Source organism: Entelurus aequoreus, linkage group LG17 (assembly GCF_033978785.1).
Source record: "Entelurus aequoreus isolate RoL-2023_Sb linkage group LG17, RoL_Eaeq_v1.1, whole genome shotgun sequence".
Lineage (NCBI taxonomy): Eukaryota > Metazoa > Chordata > Actinopteri > Syngnathiformes > Syngnathidae > Entelurus > Entelurus aequoreus.
In genome coordinates this window covers 23,488,396-23,504,239 of record NC_084747.1, presented here as the reverse complement: position 1 = coordinate 23,504,239, position 15,844 = coordinate 23,488,396, and the positions used below count along the sequence as shown (strand labels likewise).

The 15,844-nt window shown below is 40.2% G+C and overlaps 1 protein-coding gene across 2 annotated transcripts in view; it reads right to left on the bottom strand.

The window, feature by feature from the left end:
* LOC133632715 (sorting nexin-2-like) overlaps positions 1-15,844 on the bottom strand; it is a 32,776-nt gene that overhangs the window by 12,872 nt on the left and 4,060 nt on the right. Inside the window, exons 3-12 of one of the 2 annotated variants that reach the window (XM_062025320.1) lie at positions 12,366-12,526; positions 12,161-12,221; positions 12,038-12,081; positions 11,827-11,968; positions 11,678-11,756; positions 11,549-11,624; positions 10,968-11,081; positions 10,778-10,871; positions 8,835-9,040; positions 8,634-8,768 (exon numbers count right to left, since the gene is read on the bottom strand). In XM_062025320.1, coding sequence (XP_061881304.1) covers positions 8,634-8,768; positions 8,835-9,040; positions 10,778-10,871; positions 10,968-11,081; positions 11,549-11,624; positions 11,678-11,756; positions 11,827-11,968; positions 12,038-12,081; positions 12,161-12,221; positions 12,366-12,526 — 1,112 coding nt within the window. The remainder of the gene's footprint in view (positions 1-8,633; positions 8,769-8,834; positions 9,041-10,777; positions 10,872-10,967; positions 11,082-11,548; positions 11,625-11,677; positions 11,757-11,826; positions 11,969-12,037; positions 12,082-12,160; positions 12,222-12,365; positions 12,527-15,844) is intronic. The other variant, XM_062025321.1, reaches the window with a different exon arrangement.

Here is a 15,844-nt window from a genome sequence, read left to right as displayed (position 1 = left end):
TATGAATGATGTCACATGACTGTGATCAACATCAAATAACAACAATAGTCATGCATATGAATGATGTCACATGACTGTGATCAACATCAAATAACAACAATAGTCATGCATATGAATGATGTCACATGACTGTGATCAACATCAAATAACAACAATAGTCATGCATATGAATGATGTCACATGACTGTGATCAACATCAAATAACAACAATAGTCATGCATATGAATGATGTCACATGACTGTGATCAACATCAAATAACAACAATAGTCATGCATATGAATGATGTCACATGACTGTGATCAACATCAAATAACAACAATAGTCATGCATATGAATGATGTCACATGACTGTGATCAACATCAAATAACAACAATAGTCATGCATATAAATGATGTCACATGACTGTGATCAACATCAAATAAATAACACAACAATAGTCATGCATATGAATGATGTCACATGACTGTGATCAACATCAAATAACAACAATAGTCATGCATATGAATGATGTCACATGACTGTGATCAACATCAAATAAATAACACAACAATAGTCATGCATATGAATGATGTCACATGACTGTGATCAACATCAAATAACAACAATAGTCATGCATATGAATGATGTCACATGACTGTGATCAACATCAAATAACAACAATAGTCATGCATATGAATGATGTCACATGACTGTGATCAACATCAAATAACAACAATAGTCATGCATATGAATGATGTCACATGACTGTGATCAACATCAAATAACAACAATAGTCATGCATATGAATGATGTCACATGACTGTGATCAACATCAAATAACAACAATAGTCATGCATATGAATGATGTCACATGACTGTGATCAACATCAAATAACAACAATAGTCATGCATATGAATGATGTCACATGACTGTGATCAACATCAAATAACAACAATAGTCATGCATATGAATGATGTCACATGACTGTGATCAACATCAAATAACAACAATAGTCATGCATATGAATGATGTCACATGACTGTGATCAACATCAAATAACAACAATAGTCATGCATATGAATGATGTCACATGACTGTGATCAACATCAAATAACAACAATAGTCATGCATATGAATGATGTCACATGACTGTGATCAACATCAAATAACAACAATAGTCATGCATATGAATGATGTCACATGACTGTGATCAACATCAAATAACAACAATAGTCATGCATATGAATGATGTCACATGACTGTGATCAACATCAAATAACAACAATAGTCATGCATATGAATGATGTCACATGACTGTGATCAACATCAAATAACAACAATAGTCATGCATATGAATGATGTCACATGACTGTGATCAACATCAAATAACAACAATAGTCATGCATATGAATGATGTCACATGACTGTGATCAACATCAAATAACAACAATAGTCATGCATATGAATGATGTCACATGACTGTGATCAACATCAAATAACAACAATAGTCATGCATATGAATGATGTCACATGACTGTGATCAACATCAAATAACAACAATAGTCATGCATATGAATGATGTCACATGACTGTGATCAACATCAAATAACAACAATAGTCATGCATATGAATGATGTCACATAACTGTGATCAACATCAAATAACAACAATAGTCATGCATATGAATGATGTCACATGACTGTGATCAACATCAAATAACAACAATAGTCATGCATATGAATGATGTCACATGACTGTGATCAACATCAAATAACAACAATAGTCATGCATATGAATGATGTCACATGACTGTGATCAACATCAAATAAATAACACAACAATAGTCATGCATATGAATGATGTCACATGACTGTGATCAACATCAAATAACAACAATAGTCATGCATATGAATGATGTCACATGACTGTGATCAACATCAAATAACAACAATAGTCATGCATATGAATGATGTCACATGACTGTGATCAACATCAAATAACAACAATAGTCATGCATATGAATGATGTCACATGACTGTGATCAACATCAAATAACAACAATAGTCATGCATATGAATGATGTCACATGACTGTGATCAACATCAAATAACAACAATAGTCATGCATATGAATGATGTCACATGACTGTGATCAACATCAAATAACAACAATAGTCATGCATATAAATGATGTCACATGACTGTGATCAACATCAAATAAATAACACAACAATAGTCATGCATATGAATGATGTCACATGACTGTGATCAACATCAAATAACAACAATAGTCATGCATATGAATGATGTCACATGACTGTGATCAACATCAAATAAATAACACAACAATAGTCATGCATATGAATGATGTCACATGACTGTGATCAACATCAAATAACAACAATAGTCATGCATATGAATGATGTCACATGACTGTGATCAACATCAAATAACAACAATAGTCATGCATATGAATGATGTCACATGACTGTGATCAACATCAAATAACAACAATAGTCATGCATATAAATGATGTCACATGACTGTGATCAACATCAAATAACAACAATAGTCATGCATATGAAAGATGTCACATGACTGTGATCAACATCAAATAACAACAATAGTCATGCATATGAATGATGTCACATGACTGTGATCAACATCAAATAACAACAATAGTCATGCATATAAATGATGTCACATGACTGTGATCAACATCAAATAACAACAATAGTCATGCATATGAATGATGTCACATGACTGCATATGAATGATGTCACATGACTGCATATGAATGATGTCACATGACTGCATATGAATGATGTCACATGACTGCATATGAATGATGTCACATGACTGCATATGAATGATGTCACATGACTGCATATGAATGATGTCACATGACTGCATATGAATGATGTCACATGACTGCATATGAATGATGTCACATGACTGCATATGAATGATGTCACATGACTGCATATGAATGATGTCACATGACACTTCAGTCAAATATTCATGGAAATTCAATGATTAACAGAATGAATCACAACTCTTTTTTTTAACAAGGGGAGACATTGATGACAGTGTGTGTGTGTGTGTGTGTGTGTGAGAGTGTGTGAGTGTGTGTGTGTGTGTGTGTGTGAGTGTGTGAGTGTGTGTGTGTGTGTGTGTGAGAGTGTGTGTGAGTGTGTGTGTGTGTGAGAGTGTGTGTGAGTGTGTGTGTGTGTGTGTGTGTGTGTGTGTGTGTGTGTGTGTGTGTGTGTGTGTGTGTGTGTGTGTGTGTGTGTGTGTGTGAGAGTGTGTGTGTGTGACAGGCGCTCCAAATAAATAAAGGCGTGTTGTAACTCTACTGACAAATGTTGACTTGTGAGCATCCCGACAGCTTGGCCACGCTAACAGTGGACCCCCCACCACGCTGACACTGTGTGTGTGTGTGTGTGTGTGTGTGTCTGTGTGTGTGTGTGTGTGTGTCTGTGTGTGAGAGTGTGTGTATGTATGTGTGAGTGACAGCCAGGAGGTTGAATTTGTGTGCTGACAGACTAATACTAGTATTTTTCTTCTTCTTGGCTCCACAAAATTCTTCAGCTGCAAAGTGAAATGTTTCCACTTGAGTGAGCTGCTGAGGTGCCTGGACACACCACTTACTTCCTGTACCACTAATCACTTCCTGTACCACTAATCACTTCCTTTACTTCCTGTACCACTAATGACTTCCTGTACCACTAATCACTTCCTTTACTTCCTGTACCACTAATGAATTCCTTTACTTCCTGTACCACTAATGACTTACTTTACTTCCTGTACCATTAATGACTTCCTTTACTTCCTGTACCACTAATCACTTCCTTTACTTCCTGTACCACTAATCACTTCCTGTACCACTAATGACTTCCTTTACTTACTGTACCACTAATGACTTCCTTTACTTCCTGTACCACTAATGACTTCCTTTACTTCCTGTACCACTAATGACTTCCTTTACTTCCTGTACCACTAATGACTTCCTTTACTTCCTGTACCACTAATGACTTCCTTTACTTCCTGTACCACTAATGACTTCCTTTACTTCCTGTACCACTAATGGCAAGGCAAGGCAAGGCAACTTTATTTGTATAGCGCTTTTCATACACAAGGCAGACTCAAAGTGCTTCACAGACAACAAAGTGAAATGAAAGAAAATAAAAGCAAAATTAAAATGCAGACAATAAAAATAAAAACAGTGCAGACGTTAAAAGTTAAAAGATTAAAAGATTTAGCTGAAAGCTAAGGTGAACATAAAAGTCTTCAGTCTAGTTTTAAAAGTAGTGAGAGTTGGGGAGAGTCTGACATCTTCAGGAAGTTTATTCCAGCTATGTGTTGCATAGTGACTGAATGATGATCTCCCTTGATTGGAGTTTACTCTTGGAACCGCTAACAGATTGCTCTCAGAAGATCTTAGTGATCTAGAGGGCTTATATAGTGGGAGCATATCAGTGATATACTTGGGCCCTAGACCATGTAGTGATTTATATGTGAGCAGGAGGATTTTGAAATCTATTCTCTGATGTACAGGGAGCCAATGTAAGGATTTAAGAATTGGTGTAATGTGCTCACATTTTTTGGTCTTTGTTAGAACTCTAGCAGCAGCGTTCTGAACAAGCTGTAGCTGCCTGACAGTTTTTTTGGGAAGACCTGCAAGGAGACCATTACAATAGTCTAGCCTACTGGTAATAAAGGCATGTACAAGTTTTTCTAAGTCTTGAGCTGACATGAGCCCTCTAAGTCTTTTTACATTTTTGAGGTGATAGTAGGCCGATTTTGTTACTGATTTGATGTGACTGTCGAAATGTAAATCAGAATCTAAAATAACCCCAAGATTTCTGGCTTTATTTGAGGTTTTCAGGGACAGTGATTGAAGGTGTTGGATGACTTTAAACCTTTCTTTTTTAGCACCAAAAACAATTATCTCACTTTTATCTTCATTTAGTTGTAGGAAATGTTGGCACATCCAGTGTTTGACTTGCTCAATGCACTGGCACAGAAGATCTATGGGGCGATAGTCATTTGGTGATAGCGCTACATAGATTTGGGTGTCATCGGCATAGCAATGATGGTCAATGTTATTATTTTGCATGATTTGTCCTAGTGGGAGCATATAGATGTTAAATAAAGTCGGCCCCAAGACTTTAGACTAATGACTTACTTTACTTCCTGTACCACTAATGACTTACTTTACTTCCTGTACCACTAATGACTTCCTTTACTTCCTGTACCACTAATGACTTCCTTTACTTCCTGTACCACTAATGACTTCCTTTACTTCCTGTACCACTAATGACTTCCTTTACTTCCTGTACCACTAATTACTTACTTTACTTCCTGTACCACTAATGACTTCCTTTACTTCCTGTACCACTAATGACTTCCTTTACTTCCTGTACCACTAATGACTTGCTGCTAATGACTTCCTGTACCACTAATGACTTCCTGTACCACTAATTACTTCCTTTACTTCCTGTACCACTAATGACTTCCTTTACTTCCTGTACCACTAATGACTTACTTTACTTCCTGTACCACTAATGACTTCCTGTACCACTAATGACTTCCTGTACCACTAATGACTTCCTTTACTTCCTGTACCACTAATGACTTCCTTTACTTCCTGTACCACTAATGACTTACTTTACTTCCTGTACCACTAATGACTTCCTTTACTTCCTGTACCACTAATGACTTCCTTTACTTCCTGTACCACTAATGACTTGCTGCTAATGACTTCCTGTACCACTAATGACTTCCTGTACCACTAATTACTTCCTTTACTTCCTGTACCACTAATGACTTCCTTTACTTCCTGTACCACTAATGACTTACTTTACTTCCTGTACCACTAATGACTTCCTGTACCACTAATGACTTCCTTTACTTCCTGTACCACTAATGACTTCCTTTACTTCCTGTACCACTAATGACTTACTTTACTTCCTGTACCACTAATGACTTTCTTTACTTCCTGTACCACTAATGACTTACTTTACTTCCTGTACCACTAATGACTTCCTGTACCACTAATGACTTCCTGTACCACTAATGACTTCCTTTACTTCCTGTACCACTAATGACTTACTTTACTTCCTGTACCACTAATGACTTACTTTACTTCCTGTACCACTAATGACTTCCTGTACCAACAATGACTTCCTTTACTTCCTGTACCACTAATGACTTCCTTTACTTCCTGTACCACTAATGACTTACTTTACTTCCTGTACCACTAATGACTTCCTTTACTTCCTGTACCACTAATGACTTCCTTTACTTCCTGTACCACTAATGACTTCCTTTACTTCCTGTACCACTAATGACTTACTTTACTTCCTGTACCACTAATGACTTTCTTTACTTCCTGTACCACTAATGACTTACTTTACTTCCTGTACCACTAATGACTTCCTGTACCACTAATGACTTCCTGTACCACTAATGACTTCCTTTACTTCCTGTACCACTAATGACTTACTTTACTTCCTGTACCACTAATGACTTACTTTACTTCCTGTACCACTAATGACTTCCTGTACCACTAATGACTTCCTTTACTTCCTGTACCACTAATGACTTCCTTTACTTCCTGTACCACTAATGACTTCCTTTACTTCCTGTACCACTAATGACTTACTTTACTTCCTGTACCACTAATGACTTACTGCTAATGACTTCCTGTACCACTATTGACTTGCTGCTAATGACTTCCTGTACCACTAATGACTTCCTGTACCACTAATGACTTCCTGTAGGACTAATGACTTCCTGTAGGACTAATGACTTGCTGCTAATGACTTCCTGTAGGACTAATGACTTGCTGCTAATGACTTCCTGTAGGACTAATGACTTGCTGCTAATGCCTTCCTGTAGGACTAATGACTTGTTGCTAATGACTTCCTGTAGGACTAATGACTTGCTGCTAATGACTTCCTGTAGGACTAATGACTTCCTGTAGGACTAATGACTTGCTGCTAATGACTTCCTGTAGGACTAATGACTTGCTGCTAATGACTTCCTGTAGGACTAATGACTTGCTGCTAATGACTTCCTGTACCACTAATGACTTCCTGTAGGACTAATGACTTGCTGCTAATGACTTCCTGTAGGACTAATGACTTGCTGCTAATGACTTCCTGTACCACTAATGACTTCCTGTACCACTAATGACTTCCTGTACCACTAATGACTTCCTGTACCACTAATGACTTGCTGCTAATGACTTCCTGTAGGACTAATGACTTGCTGCTAATGACTTCCTGTACCACTAATGACTTCCTGTACCACTAATGACTTGCTGCTAATGACTTCCTGTACCACTAATGACTTCCTGTACCACTAATGACTTCCTGTAGGACTAATGACTTCCTGTAGGACTAATGACTTGCTGCTAATGACTTCCTGTAGGACTAATGACTTGCTGCTAATGACTTCCTGTAGGACTAATGACTTGCTGCTAATGACTTCCTGTAGGACTAATGACTTGCTGCTAATGACTTCCTGTAGGACTAATGACTTGCTGCTAATGACTTCCTGTACCACTAATGACTTGCTGCTAATGACTTCCTGTACCACTAATGACTTCCTGTAGGACTAATGACTTCCTGTAGGACTAATGACTTGCTGCTAATGACTTCCTGTAGGACTAATGACTTCCTGTAGGACTAATGACTTGCTGCTAATGACTTCCTGTAGGACTAATGACTTGCTGCTAATGACTTCCTGTAGGACTAATGACTTGCTGCTAATGACTTCCTGTACCACTAATGACTTCCTGTAGGACTAATGACTTGCTGCTAATGACTTCCTGTAGGACTAATGACTTGCTGCTAATGACTTCCTGTAGGACTAATGACTTGCTGCTAATGACTTCCTGTACCACTAATGACTTCCTGTAGGACTAATGACTTGCTGCTAATGACTTCCTGTAGGACTAATGACTTGCTGCTAATGACTTCCTGTAGGACTAATGAATTGCTGCTAATGACTTCCTGTACCACTAATGACTTCCTGTAGGACTAATGACTTGCTGCTAATGACTTCCTGTAGGACTAATGACTTGCTGCTAATGACTTCCTGTAGGACTAATGACTTGCTGCTAATGACTTCCTGTAGGACTAATGACTTGCTGCTAATGACTTCCTGTACCACTAATGACTTCCTGTAGGACTAATGACCTTCTGCTAATGACTTCCTGTAGGACTAATGACTTGCTGCTAATGACTTCCTGTACCACTAATGACTTCCTGTACCACTAATGACTTCCTGTACCACTAATGACTTGCTGCTAATGACTTCCTGTAGGACTAATGACTTGCTGCTAATGACTTCCTGTACCACTAATGACTTCCTGTAGGACTAATGACTTCCTGTAGGACTAATGACTTGCTGCTAATGACTTCCTGTAGGACTAATGACTTGCTGCTAATGACTTCCTGTACCACTAATGACTTCCTGTAGGACTAATGACTTACTGCTAATGACTTCCTGTAGGACTAATGACTTGCTGCTAATGACTTCCTGTAGGACTAATGACTTGCTGCTAATGACTTCCTGTAGGACTAATGACTTGCTGCTAATGACTTCCTGTAGGACTAATGACTTGCTGCTAATGAGTGTTACCTCTTTGATGTCGTCTTTGGCCTGCTGCACTTTGTTGGAGAAGTGCAGTTTGACTTGGGCCTCTCTCTTCTTCTGCAGGAGGACTTGGTTGTCCTGCCACCTCTGCCAGGTCTTCACACGCTGCTCAAACACGCCCTGCGCGCGCACACAGTTAACACCTGCCATCCGTCAGCGTGAGCGTGTGTGAGGGTGGTGTGGCACCTTGACGGCGGCGAGCAGGCGCACGTAGTCGCCCAGCAGCTCAGACAGGAAGTAGAAGTCGGCGTGGGCCTGCTGGTGGTGCTGCTGCTCCATCTTCTCCTCCACCTCCGCCAGCTGCGACAGAGCGCGGGACAGCGCCGTGTGGTCCTCGCTGTTGCCCAACATGGCCGTCGACTTGGCGAACTGCGCCGTGTTGAGTGACAACTCTGAGGACACAATAGTGGTGTGTGTGTTGACCTGTGCTAATGCTAGCATGCAGCAAGTAGTAGGACTCTGGTGTGTGTGGCTCAAACACAAGTTAGCATATGTAGAGTGACAACTCTGAGGACACAATAGTGGTGTGTGTGTTGACATGTGCTAATGCTAGCATGCAGCAAGTAGTAGGACTCTGGTGTGTGTGGCTCAAACACAAGTTAGCATATGTAGAGTGACGACTCTGAGGACACAATAGTGGTGTGTGTGTTGACCTGTGCTAATGCTAGCATGCAGCAAGTAGTAGGACTCTGGTGTGTGTGGCTCAAACACAAGTTAGCATATGTAGAGTGACAACTCTGAGGACACAATAGTGGTGTGTGTGTTGACCTGTGCTAATGCTAGCATGCAGCAAGTAGTAGGACTCTGGTGTGTGTGGCTCAAACACAAGTTAGCATATGTAGAGTGACAACTCTGAGGACACAATAGTGGTGTGTGTGTTGACATGTGCTAATGCTAGCATGCAGCAAGTAGTAGGACTCTGGTGTGTGTGGCTCAAACACAAGTTAGCATATGTAGAGTGACAACTCTGAGGACACAATAGTGGTGTGTGTGTGTTGACCTGTGCTAATGCTAGCATGCAGCAAGTAGTAGGACTCTGGTGTGTGTGGCTCAAACACAAGTTAGCATATGTAGAGTGACAACTCTGAGGACACAATAGTGGTGTGTGTGTTGACCTGTGCTAACGCTAGCATGCAGCAAGTAGTAGGACTCTGGTGTGTGTGGCTCAAACACAAGTTAGCATGCATCAAGTTTGTAAAAAGCTACTCCATCTCGCAAGTATCCTGGAAAGAGTACCATCAAATCCAGACTATAAGCCGCCACTTTTTTCCTATGCTTTGAACCCTGCGGCTTATCAAACTGTGTGGCTAATTAGTGGATTTTTCCTAATGTTCTGTGTTCAATAGTTCTCATTACACACGTGCAGAAACACTGAAAAGGTGTGTTGTTGTTGTTGTTGTGTGCCAGCTGTTGGACAAGTTTGCTCACTGCAGGTGTAGCGGGTGGAAAATGCACTTCCTGTTTTAACGCCTTAGACTGGAAGTAAAACTTTCCTAACGATTCTACTCAATGATAAGTTTTACAATAGAACTACAACAATTCTTACTTACTGTGATGTCTGGAGGAATGTTTTCATGCATATTTGTACATGCTATTGTAATGAAACCACGCCAGCGTCGTTAGCATGAGCTAATATGCTAACTGGTTTAGGAGTGTCTGTGTTAGTATTATTAACTTATAATGACATTCTTTTTGTATTGTTTCACTTTCGTAAATTCACCAAAATGTCACCGTGGAGTTATTGAGTCTGTTTAGCTGATTGGAGAGCTAGCTTGCGCAGCTAGTGGGTCCATGATAATGACTTATGTTTTGTTTGATCAGCCGTTTTACTGCCGTGTTTCACACACCGTCTGGAAACAATTAAGGTATGTAAATAAATATTTCTGTGTGAATAACTCATTTCAAGACATATACTGTATATCTGCGGCTTATAGATTGGCGCAGCTATCCATCCATCCACCCATTTTCTACAGCTTGTCCCTTTTGGGGTCGCGGGGGGTGCTGGCTAACATATGGGAAAGCCATTATTGTGAAATGTAGTGGGTGTGGCTTATATAGCGGTGAAATAGGGGTACTTGCATTTCCATTAATGGGAAGGTGTGGCCCACCATGACAATCTAAGGACGCACCTTTCCTGTGACACACCAGCGACTCCACGCTGGCGTGAAGTTTCCTCAGCTGGACGTCCAGATTCTCAAAATGTTGCTGCTTCTCCTCAAACCACTGTGTCTCACACACACACACACACACACACACACACACACACACACATCACAATAATGAAGCCAATGTTAAGCCCCGCCCCCCTGGTCCACTCACGGCGTCCGACTCGTTCATCTTGATGGTCATCTTGTTGACGGCGTCGGCAGCTTTGTTGACCATTCGGAGGAGGCCGGCGCCGCTGAGTGCCTGCGTGCTGACGGCGCGTGGCAGCTGGACACACACACACACACACACACACATGGTCACAGCGCCCCACAGTGGAGGAGTGGGCTACTTTTCATACAATTAGCGGTTTCCTTCACCCCCCCCCCCCGGCCCCCCCGTGATTGGCCCGTCGTCCACCTTCCCGATGAGACGCCAGCCAGCGTCCGTCTGTGTGAGACAAGCTCATTTTTCTTCATTGTGTTCAAAGTTTACTTGGCCCCGCCCCCTGCAAACTCATTTATCCAGAGCGCCGGTGGTCCGGTCTCGGGGGTCCGCGCTAAACGAAGGGGAGGGGGGGGGTTTCATTTAAGCCACCCCCTCCTGGTTGTGTTTCATTAAGTGGAGCGGACGGACCGCCGCGCTCGCTCAGGCGTCCCACAATTCATCTGTTAAGTCGCTGACAGACCCCCATTTATTTCACTGGCCACGCCCCCTGTCCCCCTGGAGGACAAGAGGAGAGGTGAAAGGTTTACCTCACAACTTTCCAGGAACTGCAGGAGGTCCGGGTCCTTGAGGAGGACAGGGTGCTGTGCCGTCCTCATCAGGTACCTGCGTGCCGACAAGGCCGTCAGAGCGGGTCACCATGGCAACCAAGCACGTACCTCTCCAACGCCAAGCGCCGCTTCTCCACGAAGTCGTTGGACGACTGGTCCTCCTTGCCCACCTTCACCTTGGTCATCCCTGGGGGGACGCCACCACGCTGGTTAGGGGGGGTGCCCCGTGGCGCCCGGCGGCGCCCGCGACAACTCACCCACGATGCTCTTCTCCGGCGCCGGTGGCACGATGCAGCCCACGTGGAGGTACTTGGACGCCAGCTTGCTGTGCAGGCCCAGGAAGTCGCTGAAACGCCGCCGGACCGAGAACTCGCCCAGTCTGAAAAGAGACGAGGACGTCTGTGGCGCCGCCCCAGAGGTCAGAGGTCACTTTTCAGTGGTGGGGGGGGTGAAAGGTTGAGCACTAACCTTGGTGGTGACCTTGTAGGCCATGTAGGCGTTCATGCCGTCACCTGGCGACACAAGTCACATGACTCAGTCAGGACGCACTTTGACCCTGGAACAGACTTTCTATGTCAAGACTTCACTCACCCACTTTCTCAGGGTCTGACACACTGATGTGCACCTCACCTCCACCCTCCACCTCCACCTGCTGACACAACCACAACATCTCACTCCTCTCTCTCTCTCTCTCTCGCTCTCTGTGTGTGTGTGTGTGTGTGTGTGTGTGTGTGTGTGTGTGTGTGTGTGTGTGTGTGTGTGTGTGTGTGTGTGTGTGTGTGTGTGTGTGTGTGACCTCGTCAAAGGAAGAGTGTGTAAACATGTCGTCATGGGCGTGGCCGATGAGAGGAGTGATGACGGAGCATGGCGGCGTGATGGGGGTGATGGCGGGGGAGGGGCCGTCAGACAGCAGGACTTCCCTCTCTGGACTGTCCAGGGACACTTCCTCTGTGGCCTCTACACATGCAAACACACAAATACTTACTTACATACATATACATATACACATACATATATATACACATACATATATATACACATACATATATATATACATACATATATATACACATACATATATATACACATACATATATATATATACATACATATATATATACATACATATATATACATACATATATATACACATACATATATATACACATACATATATATACACATACATATATATATACATACATATATATACACATACATATATATACACATACATATATATATATACATACATATATATATACATACATATATATACATACATATATATACACATACATATATATACACATACATATATATACACATACATATATATATACATACATATATATACACATACATATATATACACATACATATATATATATACATACATATATATATACATACATATATATACATACATATATATACACATACATATATATACACATACATATATATACACATACATATATATACACATACATATATATACACATACATATATATATACATACATATATATACACATACATATATATATATACATACATATATATATATATACATACATATATATATACATACATATATATACATACATATATATACACATACATATATATACACATACATATATATATACACATACATATATATACACATACATATATATATACATACATATATATATACATACATATATATACACATACATATATATACACATACATATATATACACATATATATATATATACATACATATATATACACATACATATATATATACATACATATATATATACATACATATATATACACATACATATATATATAAATACATATATATACAAACCCCGTTTCCATTAGGGATGTGCGTATCGATCCTGTGGTATCGATATATCGATACTCACACGCTACTCATTTGGCATCACTTTTCTGAAAAAAGTATGGATATAAACCAAAAAAGGGCGTGTGGGGGGTGCAAGCATCACTTTCAGATGTTTTTGATGACTTACTTAACTTCCTATGTGCTGGGACACACCTGTACCTGGCAGAGTATAGAGCTGGCCCAGTCACGTGACAGGAGACAGCCAATGAGCGTCGTCAACGTGCAACACACACACACACACACACACACACACACACACACACACACACACACAGCCAGCCGACATATCCAGTGTTGTCCAATTGTTGACTTAAAACAGGCATTGTTTGTTTGTTTTTTTAGTAATGTTTACTGAATATTTTTGTTTAAATGATTATCCTAAATTCAAATAATTTCCACACAGGGGAATTTACTGTTAGTTGAAAATTGCTTGAATATTTAAAACAAGATAAGAAAGAAATACAATTTGGAGATTCTTCATCTTTGCATTACACTTTTATTTTTTTCCAAGAAAATCTTGAATATATGATTGAATGTGATTTTGGTTTTAATCTGTTACATGATTTCTTACATTTCGAAAACATTAGCCTATTTCATATTTCATTAATTGCTAATTATATCACAAACTTTAAAAAATAACTGCAGCTTCTTGCAATTTGGATTTGACTGTTAATTGGAAAGCCCTAATATTTAATTATTATTATATATAATATATAGTTATTATTATATATAATATTTAATTTATTTTTCATATTTGTTATTTATTTTAATTTTACTTTTATTATATATTGACCATAATAAATGTGGTATAAATGGTCTGTATTTGTCTTGTGATTTGTCTTAAATAATAACAATAGTAATAATATTTTTGACTGACAAAAAAATTGCCAATAAAAAATTATTGGTATCGGTATCGGTATCGGTATCGATGAAAATGCAAGAAAAAGTATCGGTATCGTATTGAATCCTAAAAGTGTGGTATCGCCCATCCCTAGTTTCCATATGAGTTGGGAAATGGTGTTAGATGTAAATATAAACAGAATACAATGATTTGTAAATCCTTTTCAAGCCATATTCAGTTGAATATGCTACAAAGACAACATATTTCATGTTCAAACTCATAAACTTTCTTTTTTTTGCAAATAATCATTAACTTAGAATTTCATGGCTGCAACACGTGCCAAAGTAGTTGGGAAAGGGCATGTTCACCACTGTGTTACATGGCCTTTCCTTTGAACAACACTCAGTAAAGGTTTGGGAAGTGAGGAGACACATTTTTGAAGTGGAATTATGTCCCATTCTTGCTTGATGTACAGCTTAAGTTGTTCAACAGTCCGGGGGTCTCCCTTCTCACATTGCAGGTGCCACACATTTTCAATGTCTGGACTACAGGCAGGCCAGTCTAGTACCCGCACTCTTTTACTATGAAGCCACGTTGATGTAACACGTGGCTTGGCATTGTCTTGCTGAAATAAGCAGGGGCGTCCATGGTAACGTTGCTTGGATGGCAACATATGTTGCTCCAAAAGCTGTATGTACCTTTCAGCATTAATGGTGCCTTCACAGATGTGTAAGTTACCCACGTCTTGGCCACTAATACACCCCCATACCATCACACATGCTGCCTTTTACACTTTGCGACTATAACAATCCGGATGGTTCTTTTCCTCTTTGGTCCGGAGGACACGACGTCCACAGTTTCCAAAAACAATTAGAAATGTGGACTCGTCAGACCACAGAACACTTTTCCACTTTGTATCAGTCCATCTTAGATGAGTTGGAGGCCCAGCGAAGCCGACGGCGTTTCTGGGTGTTGTTGATAAAGGGTTTTCGCCTTGCATAGGAGAGTTTTAACTTGCACTTACAGATGTAGCGACCAACTGTAGTTACTGACAGTGGCTTTCTGAAGTGTTCCTGAGCCCATGTGGTGATGTCCTTTACACACTGATGTGGCTTGTTGCTGCAGTACAGCCTGAGGGATGGAAGGTCACGGGCTTAGCTGCTTACCTGCAGTGATTTCTCCACATTCTCTGAACCCTTTGATGATATTACGGAGTGTAGATGGTGAAATCCCTCAATTCCTTGCAATAGCTGCTTGAGAAAGGTTGTTCTTAAACTGTTCAACAATTTGCTCAGGCATTTGTTGACAAAGTGGTGACCCTCGCCCCATCCTTGTTTGTGAATGACTGAGCATTTCATGGAATCTACTTTTATACCCAATCATGGCACCCACCTGTTCCCAATTAGCCTGCACACCTGTGGGATGTTCCAAATAAGTGTTTGATGAGCATTCCTCAACTTTATCAGTATTTATTGCCACCTTTCACAACTTCTTTGTCACGTGTTGCTGACATCAAATTCTAAAGTTAATGATTA